Here is an 18,447-nt window from a genome sequence, read left to right on the forward strand (position 1 = left end):
AGGATTTTTTTTGTTCTGCTGGTGTGCTTTCAGCATCTGCTTTTCCTCTGAAGATTACGGCCGAACGTTTCCACGGCTCTGCAAAAGAAAATTCTGCTTTGACCCTGCAAAAGCGAGCTTTTGCAGCACTCCTGAGAAATACACAACGCACCATTTTCAGCAGTCGCTTTATTTTTCCTTCAATTCAATGTCAGAAAAAGGACTGATAAAAGAATGTAGGCTGGAAGGCATTCACTGAACTTCTTTTCAGGTTTTACACACTTGGTGCAAAACTGTCCATTAAAAGGGTTGTCGGATGTATTCCTTAGTCATTTGCCTTACTGTAACATACATTTTGAAGTTTGCAAACTCTTTGTTAATTGCCATTACTTAAAAAGGAAAATTGTTAGCTCTTCAGTCAAAAATACGAGACAATTTCAGCAAAAACTAAAATTAAAAGCGAATTCTTTTTTTAAATACTTGCAAATATTTTGGGAAATTAGAGGGATTAGTGGTTCCATTTAAAAAATAAAAGCCAATTTAAATAAGTTTACTTTAAATATTGATAAAGCCTCAATTTAAATGTTTCTTAAAAATGATTTTTGGGATCAGAGTGAAAATAAAAAAAGGCATGATGGGTTGTGGCAGATTAAAACAATGCTTCCAGTGAAACCTGCGGGTGTCGCCTTATGACCATTTGGGCTCAGCTGAACTATTCACTCAAAAATAATAGTCAACCAACAACCTCAATAGACTGAAAAACCAGGTTCTTCAGCTGTGATTTTTTTTTTCCTACCGGCAGTTTTTTTCCCCCCCAAAATGATCTGAAGATCTAAAAGTCATCAGGCTCAAACGGCAGAAGACGTTCAGGGAGGATGAGACTATTTTCACACACCAATTGGAAGCCAGAGTCTAGAAATCAACCCAACTGATGACCTTTGAGATGTGCTGCGAGTGACTTCATGCACCAATCTGTCCATCAAGCCAGGACTTGTGCAAAAATAAAATAAGTTTTTTGAAGCACTACCACAGCAAATGGATGCTGCAAGAGTTAAATTGTAATAATTTAAGCTTTTATCCATTATATTTACATAGAGCACTGAAAATACTAAAGAAAAGAGTGGGGGGAAAAAATGGGGGAATGCAATGTATAAGTTTATTTGTAACCTGAAAGGGAAACAAACTGTAAAAATCAAATTTGTAAGCAGAAAATGATGCTACTAATTAAGAGAATGATAAATACAAACATGGCTACCAACAACTTGAGAAAGAAATCGACAAAGTCTTAGTTTTTCTCTGATATTAACACATTTGTGTCTGAACTTTTAAAGCATACGATATCACAACCAAGGAGAAATAATTTACACATTTTATCACCGCTTCCTGTTTTTCCCCCACTTGCTCTCTAGGAGCTCATTACCACTCTGCTTCCCCAACAGCTTTGGAGAACACATAGTCCCGACCTCCGTAACATATCACCCCGTCTTTTAGATGAAACTTCCAGCGATTCTTGCTGCGGTGAATCTGTAACACAAAGAAGAATTTGCTATTTTTTTCCCCCCTCCCATCAGCCTTCAGTGCGGTGCTTTGAGAGTCAGGAAACGATCCATAAAGAGACACAATGTTCTTACTTTGTCATACTGGCAAACAATGACATTGTCGGTGTCAAAAAGGTCCGGGATGTCCTGTTCAACCACATCATCACCTGAATTCAAAGGATCCTAATAATCCAATTTTGGAGGAAGCAAATTAGCAAACATTTTACATTATATCTGCAAATATGAACCAAAAGCATTCAGAGCAGAATCTCCTACCCCTTCTTCTACATCAGCGAGCTCATCGATTCCTCCACTGCTGCTGCTGCTGCTGGCCACGCTGTTGCTGTCGCTGCTTTCATTTTCTTCCTGCAGGGCCTTGATGACCTCAGCATTGATCAAGCCAAGAAAGTCATTCTCCTGCAAGGGAACCTCCTCGTCCTCCTCGTGGTCAGAGTTGTCTGCTGGACCATCCAGCTGAATGATGTCAGACAGGGCGTTATAGTCCTGCTTTACAGGAAGAAAAGAAAAAAAAAAAAGTCAGATTCTTGCAGAGAAATAAACTTTGAGAAGATCCAACCCTCCGCTTTAAAGCCTGAAAGAGACATTTTGTTTTGGAGAACACTTTCTAAACGCATTTAAGGTCGAACCTAAAAACAAAAGAAGTATGTCATTTATATCTAAATAGGCCCCCAGAAATAATCCCAAAAGTGCTTATTTCAAAGTTTAAAAGCCAAAACGTTTGTTTTTTGTAACTTTAAGAATCAGTTTTTGCAATGTGGACATTATTTGTTACATTTAAAGACTAGGGGCCTAGAGATAGAATCACCTAAACACTTTTAATTTTGAATTTCAGAAACAAATATTTGAAATTATTCAAATTTAAAATCAAGTGCAGTTTCTGAGTGAGCCAAAAATGTCCTTCTGGTTTGTTTCAGTCAGGGTTTTTTGTGCCAATGTAATCGCAGAACTAGATGGGGCAAAAATTTAGTAATGTAAAAGATAAAGATACATGTTAAAAAAATAACTAAATCAAGCACACGGAGTAACAGCAGAATTGGTTGAAAACCAGATACAAGATTATGTTGACAAAAAGGTACAAAAATGGATTTGGAAGTAAAATGGTTTCTGGCAAACTGTCAGTTACTCTTCATGTTGCGTCTCCCCCCGTTTGTTTATGTACATGTGATGCAAACAAATCCGAAAAGTACGAATACAAGCTTGCTTCTACCAAGCATCGACTGTATAGAGAACTGGACTGAGCAAGTGTGACGTAGAAGAGGTTTGCCTCCGGTTCCAACCAATTTGTCGATGTCGAACCAGATGTCCTCAAAAAGGCGTGATTGGTCCACGTTGGTCTTAGTCTACACTTTTAGAACCACTCTCCAATCAGTAGCTAGAATGTTTGAAGGCCACACCCCTTCCACTGAAAGCAAGATCAGGAAAATTCTTGAAAAGCTAAGGTTTGATGCAAAGCAACCTCCCATGATTCAGATTGGTCCGTTTATGACTTTAATAACTTTCACTTCACAGCAAAAGTTTGAAAAAAAAATAATTAGGTTATCAACAACATGTTAAAAAGATGTATCAGGGAAAGAATGGTTATTTTGACCAATAGAATGAGTAATAGCGGGTTATTTTTTTATAGAAGTCTGAGATTTTCTTGGAGATTTTCTTCCTGTTTTGACCGCCAGTGTGGAGGGGTTGTTCAGTCCAGTTCTCATATACAGTCAATGCACCAAAGTTTCAATAAACTGAAAGTGAACCACAGTGAGGGATGTGTTGACTAAAAAAATAATGACCTTTTTTTTCTCCACAGCACTTCAAACAATACCTGAATAAATGTATAACACTAACTAAAAAGAACAAAAAAAGGTCTAAAAGACCCAGTATGTCAGATTTTTATATTTGAAGCCGTTATGGGGGGGGGAATTGCTGGTCAGATTTAAAAGTGTTTTTAACAGGCATTTTCATTTATCGTGTCGAACACTAAATGAAAAATGGATATATAGATTTTAATTCATTTTGAATCTTTTTGGTTTGTGGACCTTGTTTGTGGGAAAATGACAACCCTACACAAATTTTAAACAATGGAATGAAAGGAGGCCAACTCAGCTGTTTTATAAGTCACTTAGGAAAGGAAAATTTAAGTTAAAAAGCACTATAACTGTGTTTCTATAGGGTTAGCAAAGGAAAAGTAGAATGGATAATAGGTGCATTACTGCCTAGGCTCCTGAATTAAGACTTGGCAAAGACATTTATTAGGAAAATTAATCTTTGGAATCTGATCCCAGGTTGTAAAAAGCTGCAAATTAGAGCAGATTACACCAACTGAATCCACTCAGAAAAAGAAAAAAATAGGTTCTGTCTAAGTTTGGAAAAATAGATTGAAAGAAGTTCCTCCAGTAAAAATGACATCCTAACAAGTATTAGTAATCCAAAGAACTGCAGGCAGTAGAATGTGAAGTTCCAGGAATCACCTGACCTCAGCACGGTTCCCGCTCCCCGAACACGGAACAACTCACACATGAGGAACTATTGTACACAGCTGGAGCAAAGCTTTGACGATGTTCTAGGAAAAAGCATTAGTGAAATCATGGAGTTTACCTGAAGAGCAGCTTCAGACCGACTGCTGGAGTTTCCAGCTGCTACATCCCTGCTCCTTTCAACTTTCTCCGTCTCCTTCTCAATCACCTCTTTCAGGATGTCATAAATGTCTCTGCCCTTTGTCGTTTGCGCCAAGGCCTCCTCTGCGCGGATCTGGAGGTCTAACAATTGAGTGCAGGGTGAGGCAGTCGTGGAGACGTTCACAGGTTCAGGTGGAGGAGTTGGCTCATTATCTCCCAGTGTGAGGTCTATGTGGGGAAGGCTGCTCTCCTGACAAAGCGGCAGACTGGGCCTTGGATGTGTGATGGAGGAGGCGGGGAGAGCAGACGGCTCCGGCACACGTGGAGGAACGGGATGAGGTGGAACCACAGCTGGCTGGAGGGCCGGGGCGTCCCGCCACTCTGTGACTCTGGGTGGGGGGTGCGATGCAGGCTGCTGTCCTGCTTGGGCCTGGGAAACCACGACGGGAACGTTCACTTTGTACAGCTGACCTTGAAGGAACAGAGGGAAAGGTCGTTTCAAACTTCCAGCTACAAACTGTGGTTTGAAGCTGCTGTGCACCTGAGGCTGTTTGCAGGGTGACTCCAGCTGGTATCTGCACTGGGTACGCCAGAGAAGCGGGAAGGGAAAACGTCGCCAGGGGCCCCGAATTCTTCTGCAATTAACCAAGGTCATGATTAAGAGATTATGCAACTCACTACATTTATGGCAAATCAAAGACAGGCTGATGAATCCATGTAGGCAAACAAAAAAAGGGAAAGTTAAGTGAAAAAAAAAGAAAAATCAAGATACTTTTAGTGAAGAAAACATTTAAATCGACATTTTCTTTGTTTTATAGCACGTTTGTTATGGGATTTCAAAAGCACTCATTGTGTCTGCTGTTCAATACGAGCACTAATTAAAATCTAAAAGTCTGTTATGCATCATAACTATGCTAGATCTATTTTCAAAGCTTTCCCAGTGGTCTTCATTGTGATTATGCTGTTTTTAGCCAAAAATAAATAAATAAAAAAACTAGAAACAATTAAAAGTCATTTCCTGGGACATAGTTTCTGCAGAGCGGCAGTACATTAAAATCCATATCTGAGCTGTGGGCTGTTGGAGCAAAGCAACCCAACCCCCCTTCCCAACACCCATCTTTTTATGCGCTCTCCCACTAGCTTACATCCCTTCACAACCCCAGCATAACATAATAATTGATACCCTATTTATAAATTTTTCTCCCCATTCGACCCATCCCCTGGGGGAGCGGTGAGCTGCAGCTGAACCGCACTCGGGAGGCAGTAGCGTTAAGGGTCTTGCCCAAGGACCCCCATTGATATGGTAATTGCCCCAGTACCATTGTTTATTCCCCTCCGGGAATCGAACGCTGGATTCCTGCGTGGCAGCCCTTTACCTTACCAACATTATCGATGCAACGAAAATGGCGAGCAACGTTTGAGCTGTCCAGCTGTACGGTTTTGAGCCAGATGCCAACTCGGACAAGAAAAAAGACGTACTTGAATTTTAGCGTCTGCTCCTGATTCACAACAGTTTGAGTAAAGAAATGCTCAGAAATGCACTTTTGAGTTGAAGTTTCTCCACGCATGTCCACCATCGCCAGACAAATGCAGCAACATGTAAAAAATAAATAAACTCTTTCATTATTTTTTAAACATTTAGTTTCAATCTTTATCAGAATTGTGCCCCTAAAGCTCACATTCATTTCTAATGCAGCAGACCTAAGATCGGATAAATGAATAAAATAAAAAACAAAACAAAGACTTAAACCAAATTTGAAGGGGATAGAATTTGCCTTTTCTTTATTAACCCATGTCAGGTCACGGTCTCCGTAAGAAAGTCTGTGCAGAAGAGTGACTAAATCAAACTTTTTTTAAAAAGTTATTAGAGTCATCAGCATTTAAAATAGTCACTGTGTCTTTTTGCACGAGCCATTTTCCATGTTTAGAACTCCTGAGGCCAATTCCTTCCACAGTTCTGTCAGAACCCGTCTGTCAACAGGTCCCTTCACACAGACGGGCCATGCAATTGCAAATTCAATGGGAGAACTTGCCTTGACTGGAAAACTGTTGAAGTTCTGAGCTGCAGGTATCACAGCTGGAGCTGAGGGCAGAAATCATGGAGGGAAAGGCAGATCAATTAAAAAGGAACAGCCTTTGTGGAAAAACCTTGAACAATTCATACACAAAAATACACAAAAAAATGGATGCCCTGCAGTATAAATCTTTGCCACATTAATGTAAATAAATGATGTTACCTGCAAGATCCGGTTCAGTCTGTTGGTAACCAGCTGGAAGCTGCAGCACAAAGTTTGAGGAGTTGATGTTGTTCCTTCTGTGGTCATCTATTGCTTTGGACTGCAACACCTTTGACTCCCAGAGCTGCACAGCAGATAAATAAATAGAAAACCTCCTTTCTCACGCACAAAGTGGCAAAGTTGTGCATCGAACCCACATGTCTTAAATCATCCAAAACCCGATCTTCAATCCCTTCATCCAAGAAGAGCTCCTTCATACTGTCAATCACATCGTCGATTATGGACAGGTAGAGTTTGGCCTACATTTTTAAAAACAGAAGTTTTTTCATTAATCTAATCCAACCTTGTTTTTTTCACCTTTTAGCTTTAACACCAACATCTGAATATTTAAAGTAACTTTTGAGTTCTCCACAATATAGTGTAGAGCCTTCAAGAATAGTCATCAAACTAAACTGGGTTAGCAAAAACAAGCCTAAAGGGACTTTAAAAGTAGGATTGCTCACCACTGGACCTGTATTAGTCAGCATGATTCCAGAAGGACGGGGAATGTGACCACTTCTGTCTGTTTGGAAAGACACCTGTGTGCCCCTCTAGGACACACAGGTTTCTTCAATCTTCATCAAGCTGAGTCTTGATGAGATGAGGATCCATTATTTAAAAACCAGGGCATCTAGGCACATACATGTAAAACACACTTTTATTTCAGACTCAGATGTGGTCCATAGAAAAAGATACAAATACAGTATACATAACAAAAAGTAAAAAGATATAAATTAAAAAGAGTATAATCGCTGTATCCAGTGTTTCCTCAGGGCAGAAGTGTAGCGGCATGAGCTTCTTTTGGGATCAGTCAGAGACATGATAATTGAGAATTTAATTATAATTTAAATAATTTAAAGAGGAGGGGAGCCAGTTTAGCTCGTGCTGGTTTGCGGCGCCTTCCGTCCGTGAAACCCAGGTTCGACTCCAGGCTGCTCCCTGTTCCCTTCTCTACCTCTGCCGGTTCCAAGCTCGGTTAGAGAAGGTTGCGTCAGGAAGGGCATCCGGCGTAAAACATTGCCAAATTTACCATGCGACTTGTTCGCTGTGGCGACCCCTGATGGGAGAAGCCGAAAGTGGAAGAAGAAGAAATAATTTAAAGAGGAAAAAGGCACATGGTACACAAGCATAACCTTTTGAAGTTATGATTGGTGGTTTTGTCATCTGTGTACCATGATGCATCACTTTTAAGGTCTAATGTTTTCATCACCACAGTTAAAGCCTCTTCGAACTACTGATTTGTCCTCAAGACCAATTTTTCTGATCTTTAAAGATAAAAATACAATGAAGGATAAAACCAAGGACCTTTGAACTAAACAGAAGAGAGTTCAAAAAACGTTACCAAGGATCCTTTGATTTTATTTGTATTTGTTTCTCAAGCAAAGGAGAAACTTTTGACATCTTCACAAATAATCTGTCTTGTTTCAGTGATGAAGTTTCTGTCTCAAAATATAGTGCAGCAGTCCTAATTACACAACTGACAGTTGTGTAGTTAGGACTGCTGCACTGTATTTTAAAAAAAAAAGAATGTTTACCATAATTCAGTATCTGTCAGCGATAGACTGACAGACACATCATCACAATACGTGGTTCATGAATCCAGACATAGAAGATTAAAGTTTGTGGCGTTACAATACAGTCCGATTCTTTTACTTAAATCACTACAATCTAGATATTTATGAAATATTTGGTGTTTAAAACTATAAATGAAAATGCCTCTTAACAGAGGAACTTCTCTGTTTTTAACTTTTCTTACTGGCACGTTTTTAATTTAAACAACAAACAAAGAAAATATCAGCTTCACGTGTAAAAATCAGACATTCTGGCTTTGTCTAATGTGGTAAAAAAGTGTCGTTTTGATTCATTCAGGGATTGTTTGAAGTGCTGTGGGGGTAAAAAGGGATTATCATATGTTTACAGCACAACACACATCCCTCGCTGTGGTTCAGTCCATTGTAATTGACCCCAACTTGGTGGAAGCAAGCTTGTGATTGGACGCTTTTTGTGCTTCCATCACATCTGCAGGAAATGGCAAAGACAGTAGAAAAGAGAAACATAACAGAAATCGATTACTTCCTGCTCAATTCTATACCTTTATAGCAACATAATCTTGTTTGTATCTGTGGTTTTCAACAGATACTGCTGTTACTCTCAGTAACAGATTGATTTTCTGTATCCTTTACATCCCTATAGTGCTTGTGATTGTTGTCTTCAATTTCCACATTTTGGTTGATTCTAAACAATAAGCTTTTCTAATGCTTTTATAAAGCCCTCCATCCCACAATTACAACATCCTTGAAGTTTATTTTTTGAAGTATACTTGAGTATTTAGCATAGCAAGTCTACTATAGGCCGTGGACATGTAGTATAGGCCCTATACTAATTGAATACTTCTTTGGATAAGTATACTTGACTATTTCATGCCAAGACTTTCATCAACTCATCTGACGCAGATCTGTATAGTGAGGGCACCAATAAAATTATTTAAGACTTTAACAATTTAAGAATGTGTGAGATACCAGAGGCAAGAGTCATAAACATCTACTTAATGGTATTCCTGAATCAGAACCTCTGAAATGACACTAAAAGTTAAAAAAAAGCAATATGAATCTGCTACAATTTTTTCCAAATCCCTTCAAATTTTATTTATTTATGTAAAAAAAAATAGTATCTTTTTTTAGTAGAATCAAGGAGAAAAAGGGTTTTTAACTGTTAACTAGCATTCATTTTTTGGGTTTTTGGGAGCTCTTAGAGGTGATTACTAATACAAACACTGCCCCCTACAGTTATAAGAAAAGTCTGTTTACATGCAAACACCTTTAATATTGAGATCAAACTAAAGGGAAGAGACTCAGATTGATGTTTTTCTGTCATAAAGGTTTACATAACACATTCCCACAATGACGTGCATGAAAACTGACACACAAACACCTGTGCAGTGTTCAAAATATAATTAAAAAAAAGCATTAAAAAAAGATTTCAAAACACAAATGACCCTTTTAAATAAAAGACACTTTACAGAAAAATCATTTATTTTGTAGCAACGAGCAGCTCCAACATATCTCTTTCTCTGAACATTTAGAAAAAAAATGTGTTTCTTTATTCAAAGAATAAGAAAATATAAACATTTGATTTATTCTTTCACTCCAGTTTTCCTAAACCTATAAAAGCACAAATCGTGGCATGTCATGGTAAATTTTTACTCTTTATGTACATTAAAAATATCAAGCTCAAGACAGATAGCCCATTTAAGGTTTACGTTGTAGCCCTTCACCATTTTAAGACTTAAAGGTTTTGATTTATTCACAACCTAAAGACAGAAAAACATTTTAAAATAAACATTTAAATAAAATTACAGTCCTCAGTAACACAACCTGTTTCTAAAGTCAAAGGTCAATGTGAGACGAGCAACTAAAGTAATAGCATTTCATCACCTACATTTGCACAGTAGGTGTTTCGTTTTACGGCTGAATCGGCACTAAATGACTTTTAAAAGCCGTTCTGCAGGGTTTGCAGTTCAGGTCTAACTGCTGCTTTAGCCTCTTTGTGCTCTTAATCGTATCAGACTGATGGATTCACAGAGAGAAAACGGACACACACACACACACACACACTCACACACACAAAAAAGAATTTTAAGTGCCAAACCCAAACATCTGCACAGAATTATCTTGTCACAGAACAGAACATCACTTAAGTTGTTTATCTCACATTAAACACGATGCGTGCATTTATCAAGGCTGCTAGAGGACAGTGCAGATGATGCAAATGCAAGCTTATGTGTACACAGTAGTATAAGGAGGAATCGTAGTCTTAATAAACCCATAAAATGTAAAGTGCTATGCAAAAAGACTGACAGATGGTTTATTTAATCTAGAAATATTCAGTCTCGGCTTAAGAATGCACCATAATATTAACCTTAATGAGAAATAATACCAGATTATGAGCAATTTCATGATTTTGACAGATATTAAAGCAAAACATGTTCATTTTTGTCGTCCCTTTTCCTGAACCAAAGAGATGGCGTCTTCCTGCGACCGTCACTGCGTCATACAGCCAGCGTTCCTCTGTGAGCCCGTTTCGATCCACTTCTTCTCCACTTCCACCTGCAACACATCCAGTGTGGTGAGTCACAGACGGGCGGCGGGGAGGTGGGGCCGGCGATGAGACGTCTCACCTGGCAGTGGTAGCGCGTCCAGCTGGTCACGTGTTTCTGCGGCTGGATGTCGCTCGCCGTGCCGAGGGACTTCACCCTGGTCTGCGACACCACTGCGCCCATGATTTCTGCCTCCATGGTGACAAAAGGGTACCAGTCGTCCGGGATCTCCTGATCGGATCCCAGCTCCAGTTTGCAGGAAAACGAGTGGGGGTGATCCACGGCTGCAAAAACCGCAGACACAACAAAGGTCTTAAGCTCCGGCGGGGCAATCCAAGGCTGAGAGCCAACGATTAAAGTGTTCAGATAAGATGCTTCTAGAGGGATAACTAGTCGAAAAGTACTTTTTTATTTATTTAACCCCATATAAACATGTATCATATTGATGTACACACTTCTAAGACCTCTATCTAATTTATAAGATCTATTTAGTGTTCCCAGATGTCTTTGAACTATGATTATGCCGTTTTAGCCAAAATCCAAAAACCTGCATCGTTTTCTGGGACGTAATTTGTCCCTCATACCTCCGAACTAACATCGCCTGAGCAACAAAAACGGCGAGCAATATTGGAGCTATCCAGCCGTACAGTTTTGAGCTGGATGCCAGGTCGGAAGAGGAAAACAAAGACGTACATGGATCTACTTGTCTACGGAGCGAAGCAGCAGATTTTCTACGTCACAAACAAGCTCTTTTTCCACCAACAGCATTTTTTTTGTCTGCTCTAAAACACAACGATTTAAATATTAAATATTAAATAAATGCAATTTCAAGCTTATTTTTCTTAATGGATGTCCTCTAAAGCCAGAAAATGCCACAAGAGCATGTTGAAAGTGGGTCTTTAAAAACCTGTTATACCTCCATATTATCTTCTATTTTATGATTGCTGCTTCCCTGAAATCTCAAAAACGCTTGATGGGAAAAGCTTTGCCAATTTTCAAAAAACTTTATGCTGAGAATGACTCATCTGTTATTCATTTTTTAAAATGCAAAAATTTTCATAAATAATTTTAAAATGTGTGGATCAAATTAGAGACATAGGTGTTTTTTTTTTCCCCCAATCAACTTTGTTGTGACTAAAAACTTTACCAAATCACTCAACAGATCATATAAGTGATTCCATCTATATTACATACATTGCAAAAATGATTTGTGGATTTCATCAAAAAGGTTTAAGAAACATCATTTATCCACAAAATTTGAAACTCCTGTCAATTCTTTGAAGTAGCGAGGTTTACAGGGTTAAAGCAGAAGCGTTGGAAAAAAAGATCAATTCAAATCTTGCTGACGCAAAGCAGAAAAATGTTACCCGTGTTCTTCGCCGGCAGCTTGTCGATCCTCCACACGATGGCGGAATACACACTTTCGTACTTGATGGAGCCGATCGACACCTGCACGACGGGCTGCGAATCTGCAGCCCCCACCGAGCCCAGGCAGGTGTTTCTGTTCATCCTGGCCTTCAGCGACCTCTGCCGCAGTAAACCTGCAGTCTGGGTCACTCTGACCCAGTGGCCTGGGACCGGCACACGGATCACCACATTCTCACAGAGCGGGAAGTAAGCGCCAGAGGCCCTGAGGGAGGACAGGAAAGGGCCTGACATGTTGAGGAAAGCTTGGAGCTCCACGTAAGCTCCTTGAACTGTGACCACAGCTTTGACCGAGAAGGGCATGTCCGTGCAACCCAAAGCTGTGGTTTTGTACCGCATCAGCTCCACCCTACACGCATCTGGAGGGGAGAACTTAATTAACCTGGACCTCTTAAACTCTGTCTCGTTGACACATCTGTGGAAATGGCAGTCTGCGATCTCCATCCAGAGCTCGCCGCTGTCCTCGGACCCGTAGCTGGAGTCAGATCTTAGCAGCCCCAGGTCGTTGAGGGCGAGGAAACAGCCGCCGTGTCCGTTCAGGAAAGCAAGGCAGTGAACCTGACTGAAGGCTGCTCGCTCCATGACCTCCCCACACTTATCCAGCTGGATCCAAATGTGATCGGTGATCTGCAGAGACAGCTCCTGCTCCTCGTAGTGCCGGCTCTGCTGGTGAGGCGCCCCCAGTTTAAAAATCTCCTCCTCCATAGAGGCTACCAAATCCTCCATGTCCTCATGGACGGTGGAGCCGAACTTGAGCAGCTGCTCCACTTCCGCCTCGTGGCTGACCTCCACCTTTGGGTGATAGCGTTTCTTCTCCGTGTAGGAGAAATGCTCCACTTTGACCGTCAGGACTTTTCGGGGCTCGCTGTAACTTTCCACCCTGAGATCCGAGAGTCTACACTGAGGCAGGAGCTGGACCTCTTTGTACGGTTTCTCCAGGCCTTTCTCGTAGAACATCTGGAGGACCCCTCCAGGCAACAAGCGGAGATAGATCGGCCCCCACTGCCGAGAGGACATGCGGTTCTTTTTTTCGGGAATCCTGAGCATGACGGGCCAACCATCTCGCTTCTGGCTCCGGAACAGACCTCGAGGAACAAACTGCGACGGACCTTCTTTCAAAATCTCCGTTTTGCAGCTGCTCCGCCTCCCGTCTGTCACTTCTTCCACCGTCTCGAGTTTGTCCTCTGCGCCAGCTTGAAGCTTTTCCAGTTTGTTGCAAACATGGGCGAAAGTGCTCTGGAGCAGGGGGCGAGGAGGTTCACTGCCATCTTTGGTGCGAATAAAGAATCTCGGCAGGCTGTTGTCCCCGTCCGAGTCCGAGGAGGAGCCGTCCACGTCTGCGCCGTTTCCCGAATCCTCCCAAAACGGGTTGTAGTGTCCCGAGCTTCCGTGGAAAGAGGGGAAAGGGCTGGGTCTGTCCGAGGAGTGGTTCAGAGACTCTGATGCAGGGGATGACAAACAGCTGCCTGACGAGGAGAAACTCCTCGAGAAGGCGCTCTTGTTGGAGTGAGATGGGCTGGGAATTTTACACAAAGGAGCAGAAAGGGCTGATCCACATGGAGCAGAAGCCTGCCGTCTCGGTCTTGGGCGGCTTTGGGAAGACTGTTGGGGGGTTCCGGAGCTCCATGAAGTATCTTTGATTGGAGGAAACCCTGACTTCAGACCATTGGGGCGCGGCACCGACGCTGCCATGACGCCTGGCGATTCCAGGGACTTTTGAGGCGATGGGGGCGGCACGCCGTCATCATCAAACGTGACCCAGTTTGATGGTTTTGTGGAACACATGACAGAAAAGTTCAAATCAACCGTCTTCCAACCGAAACTTCTGCATCTGTAAGGCAAACACAAAAAACACAATCAATATTTTTACATTTACAATAACTAAAGTGTTCGATAAATGTCAAATATAAACACTTTAGTTTTTGCTCCCATCTTTCATAATGAAGTGAAGTGAGTGCTTCTCCTTTGCTGAGAGAATCGGTCCAACCTCACAGGTGTGCCATGTCAAGGTACTGATTAGACAGCATAATTATTGCACAGGTGTGCCTTCATTTGCGTTTGTAGAAAATGTTTCAGATTTCAACATTTTTAAATTGTATTTCTAAGAGGCAGTGAATGCATCACGGTGTTACTCCTTATTTAAGAGGAAATCAAATTCTAGTTTTTAATTAACTTATTTTGGTCAATTTATCTCCTTAAATTGGTATTTTTTCCAATAACATACATAGAAATCCCCTTAAAGACACCCTGTAATGAATTTGTTTTTGGTTTTTAGCATGTTCTCGTGGTATTTTTTGGATGATGGAAGACCAAAATAAAGAAAATTCAGCTCTAAACTGCATATCTGATTATTTCTTTATTCAAATGGTTGTGCGTTTTGAAAGTAGATCACAAGATAATCGGAGCAGGAAAAAACTTGATAAGAAACTGTGAGAACTATTCTTAGCATTAAAAACTATTTTCCTTGAAAGCCTTAAGAATTTTCTTAAAAACTAATTTCCTGGCATTTCAGGCTGAACTCCACCTGACCCAGACTTGGAATCAACAATCCAGCTTTTATTAGAGAATTTGTAAACTCTTTATTTTCAGTGGGCAACCGAGTCTGGCTGGAGAAGCCATGAAACTTTTCTCAGTGCACTAATAAGACTTTATCACATCACAAAGTTGGAAAATGCACCCCTAACAGCCATTTAAAGACAGAAATCATTAGAGAAAACCTCCCAGCATGCCTTACATTTTTATTGGAGGGATATCTGGTAACGATGGGGTGAATTTACCCACAATAAAAATAACAAGCTGGCTTTATTTAGTCTTTTAATTTGTATTGAAACTTATGAGAACAGCTGGAAGTGGGAAGTTGGAAAATCCGTCATGCTACAGTTCCTCTAAAACGCAACACGTGAGCCCAACGTTGCAGCAGAAGCCTCCCAAAACAGCATGAAGTCAACTGGGAGAGCAGCTCCCAACGTGACCCAGCAGCTGCTTTGGCGTGAAGCCTGGAGAGAGCATCAGCAGAAAATGAATGACAACAACCCCCTCCCCCAGGGAACCGATTTAGTTAGAGAAATCAGCCCATGAGGCTATTTTGACAGCAAACGTAAAGGAGCTGCACGACCCGCTCAACCCTACGCAGCTTCTGATTGGATGACAGCTGTGCACTGAGCATGCTCAAAGGACGCGGAGCAAAACCGCTGATGCCTCATCTCCCCATAAAAATAAAATAAGAGGGACAGAAAGACACAGTTACACCCCCCCTCCACGCATGAAGCAGACATCCAAGTGGAAAGTTCCTAAACAAACAGGGAAGTGGGGGCTCCAATCCAGGAAGTGGACCCCCTTCAGAGAGCATCCTCCAAACAAGTTTGACACGTTCACACGCTCATCCATCAGATTTGACTGGAGGGACAAAACTCTGATGGATTATTGGGAGGTGATGGTCGAGGGGGGGTTAGGTCTGACTATCTACTTCCTGATCTGCTGTCCCTTCCTGGGATCTCACACAGACAGAGCGGGAACAAGTCCGCCGTGCTGCCAAATCTACAGACAAAGAAATACATTCCACACATTCCTCAGGGACAAGCCGCTTTGACACCGGAAATACCGGCCCTGCTCCGTTGGTCCCAACATGCAGCAAATGTCATCCTCATCGCAAAAAATCAACAGCAGCGTGGACACGGAGAGACAGTCGTCCAACCAAAACGCAGAGAAATGGAGCCAACAGATGTTTATTGTGAAGAAACAATCACTCAAAACTCCACTTTGAGGAAAATTGTGTTTTCAACTTGTTTTTGTGGCATTTTTCTAATGATGTAGGACAAATATTCATGTAAAATTAAAGTCAAAAGTTGCATTTTTTTTCCATATTCAAATCATTGTAAATCGGGGGGGGGGGGGGGGGGTGAAGAAAAAAAAATAAAATAAAATAAAAAGATTGTAGTTGTGGCCAGTGACTGTATAAGAGAACTGGAGTGTGACGTCATCGATAAAGGTTCACTTCCGCTTCCAATCAAATGAAGCTTAGTCAATCGGCTTATTTTTTATTTTTTTATTTTTGCAAAAGGAATGTCGTCATGTTGGAACCAGAGGTCCTCAGTGAGCAGCGATTGATCCGAGTCAATCCGAGTCGACATTTCTATGGCAACGTCTCGAACGTCAAACCACATACTTTTGAGGCATCGGATTGGCCAGATCATAATTTTAATAATTTGCACTAAAGACAACAACAAAAAATCATGAAAAAAATTGGAATTATGAAGAACGTCTTTTAAAAAAAAACAATGGCGCAATGTCTGAGTAATAGCTGTTTATTTCTCAATAGAAGTTTATGCGGTTTTGGGGCACTTCCTGTTTGGAACACAAGAAGGGAGGGGTCATTCAGTCCAGTTGCCATACAGTCATTGGTTGTGGCTTTAAAAAATAGCATTCTTTTAATGGGCGAGATTTCCTTGTCTGAGCTCCGTATGATTAGCTCAAATATTTTCGCCATTTTTGTCCTAGAAAACAACACGTTTTTGGATTTTGGTTAAAAAAAAAAGAAGCCATAATTCTTAAGTAAAAGACTTCTAAGAATGCTTTGAAAATAGATCAAAAGATGATCAGAGTGGGATTTCCTTAAATTTGAAGATGTGAAACTGAAAGGAGACAAAAATATTAAGATTCATCTCAAAATGACAGCAAAAATCACATAACGCGGAAGAAATTGATTAAATTTTTACCTATAAAATAGCTCAGAAAGACCGTTTTATCTGAGGAAAAAACACAGACTCAGCTTCACAGACGAACCTGAAATCCAGTCCTGGAAAAAAGCTCCAAACAAAAAAAGAGGAAGAAAAAGTGAAGTATCCCACGGTGATAGGAAGTTGTCCAGACTGATCATATATTGACAAATGATGACTAAAGGGAAAATGTTTTCAGCCACAGAAAGAAAGAAAAAAACATTGCACTTGGAAAAAACAGATGTTTCCTGATAAATTGGGTTCCTGTGCGTGTTTCCAACACTCACAGCAGCATGCATTTCAAATTAAAAAAAATAAAAAGTATGTATAAAGTAGTGTTTGACTGCTAAATGGGTGATGATGAGCTGTGGCTTGTAAGCCCTGAAAAAAAGTGATGAGCCGTTTCCATGAGCATCCCTGACAGCACAGAGCCTGTCCAACAAAGCACAGGAGAAGGTTTGCAGCTTTTGTGTGCCAACACAGAAAATGCAGCTCTGTGAGGGTTAAATACTTTGATTCCAGCTCTCACTGCAGTTTTTGTGGAGACTTGTTCAGCTCAGAGAAGCACGAACAGAAAAAACAACATTAGAAAAAAAACCTGCTGGAACTAAAGCTGATTCAATCTGGGAACATGTTTAAAAAAGAAAAGAAAAACTGACATTTCTTCAGTTGTGCTCAGAATTTTAGTGTTTTGGGATTGTATGATAAGCTGTTTAACAAAAACAACTCTTGGCACTTTTGGAGATTTTGGGGGGAAAGGATAACAAAAAAAAGATTGAATTCTTTTGCAATTTATTAAAAAAAGTCCTGATGATTGTTTCACTTTGGACCAACCAGAGTAGCCGGTAAGCCCCTCTGTCTGTCCCCCCCGATTCATCAACCAAAAGGACTCTGAGGGGGGGAAAAACAAACAGAACCTGCACGCTGTCATCCACAACAGAGGCCCACGTCCCGGTTCGGGGGCCCACTCTCCGGACAGCTCAGACTCAAGTTGTAACTTCGCCCACGGCTGAGCCGCGGCTGTCAGTCTGCGCGCCGAGGCTCCAAACAAACAAAACAAACAGTTTACGACGTATTTGCTGCCACCTCAAACATCCCAGCTCCGTCAACAAGACGCGAGGAAACGTGGAGTGAAGGGAGGACTCACGCACTCAGCGGTGGAGCTCCTTCCTTCGGGTCATGTCAGCTGCTGGACGGACACGTCTGAGCTCCGACGGCGGCCGCGTTTTTCCACTCAAAATGGCAGAGTGTAAATCCTGGGAGTTTTTCCACGGAGCTGCACTTCCCCTCCCGAGTTCACAGACTGTCCTCAAACGGGACACCGCTCCAGCCAACGCAGCGGTGCTGCGTTCACGGCCGTTGGACATTTGGCACACCGCTGGTCACAACATTTACAGACTTATTATTAAAAGTTTCAGTGACGTTTTTTTCTTACGTTTACTAACGCAAAAGATCAACTTTTATCCATGTGTTGTGTTTTTTTCTCTCTTTTTGTTTATCGTTTTTAAGGAGGAAAAAAGGTTTGCACGCCGAATTGTGTTTTTTATATTTAAAATATTGTTTGTTCTTTAACATTTATTAAACGTCAGATCACATTTATTAGTTTATATAGGCTAAATTGCTGTGTCCCCTTATTGAATCCATGACCAAATCCGTGTTTTTGGCATCTGTTTTCACATAAAAATGTACACAGATTTTCTTAATTTGCCACAATGGAGGATCTTAATTTAAAGAAAACTTAATTAAACTGCAGGATCGAATAAAAAGAAACACTAGAATCTATTGATTCATTTA

The 18,447-nt window shown here is 41.0% G+C and overlaps 1 protein-coding gene across 1 annotated transcript; it reads right to left on the reverse strand.

The window, feature by feature from the left end:
- Positions 1 to 1,113: 1,113 nt before the first annotated feature.
- Positions 1,114 to 17,977, reverse strand: LOC101160018 (stonin-1). Its single transcript, XM_011484649.3, has 11 exons — positions 17,801 to 17,977; positions 11,881 to 13,769; positions 10,595 to 10,797; positions 6,576 to 6,677; positions 6,379 to 6,502; positions 6,175 to 6,224; positions 4,683 to 4,776; positions 4,122 to 4,612; positions 1,794 to 2,024; positions 1,611 to 1,700; positions 1,114 to 1,503 (listed from the first exon to the last, which is right to left on the reverse strand). Exons 2-11 carry the CDS (start codon positions 13,721 to 13,723, stop codon positions 1,396 to 1,398), a joined length of 3,336 nt encoding a protein of 1,111 aa, XP_011482951.1. The 5' UTR covers positions 13,724 to 13,769; positions 17,801 to 17,977; the 3' UTR covers positions 1,114 to 1,395.
- Positions 17,978 to 18,447: the final 470 nt, after the last annotated feature.

This window comes from Oryzias latipes, chromosome 15 (assembly GCF_002234675.1).
Source record: "Oryzias latipes chromosome 15, ASM223467v1".
In the NCBI taxonomy this organism is placed as follows: Eukaryota; Metazoa; Chordata; class Actinopteri; order Beloniformes; family Adrianichthyidae; genus Oryzias; species Oryzias latipes.

Bases quoted from the DNA above. Each gene is read 5' to 3' on its own strand.
- LOC101160018 (XM_011484649.3), bottom strand. From the start codon at position 13,723: ATGTGTTCCACAAAACCATCAAACTGGGTCACGTTTGATGATGACGGC. The intron at 10,798-11,880 runs GTAACATTTTTC...CGGTTTTTGCAG, and splicing joins GCTGCCGGCGAAGAACACGG to CCGTGGATCACCCCCACTCG. The intron at 4,613-4,682 runs GTGCACAGCAGC...TGTTCCTTCAAG, and splicing joins CACCCTGCAAACAGCCTCAG to GTCAGCTGTACAAAGTGAAC.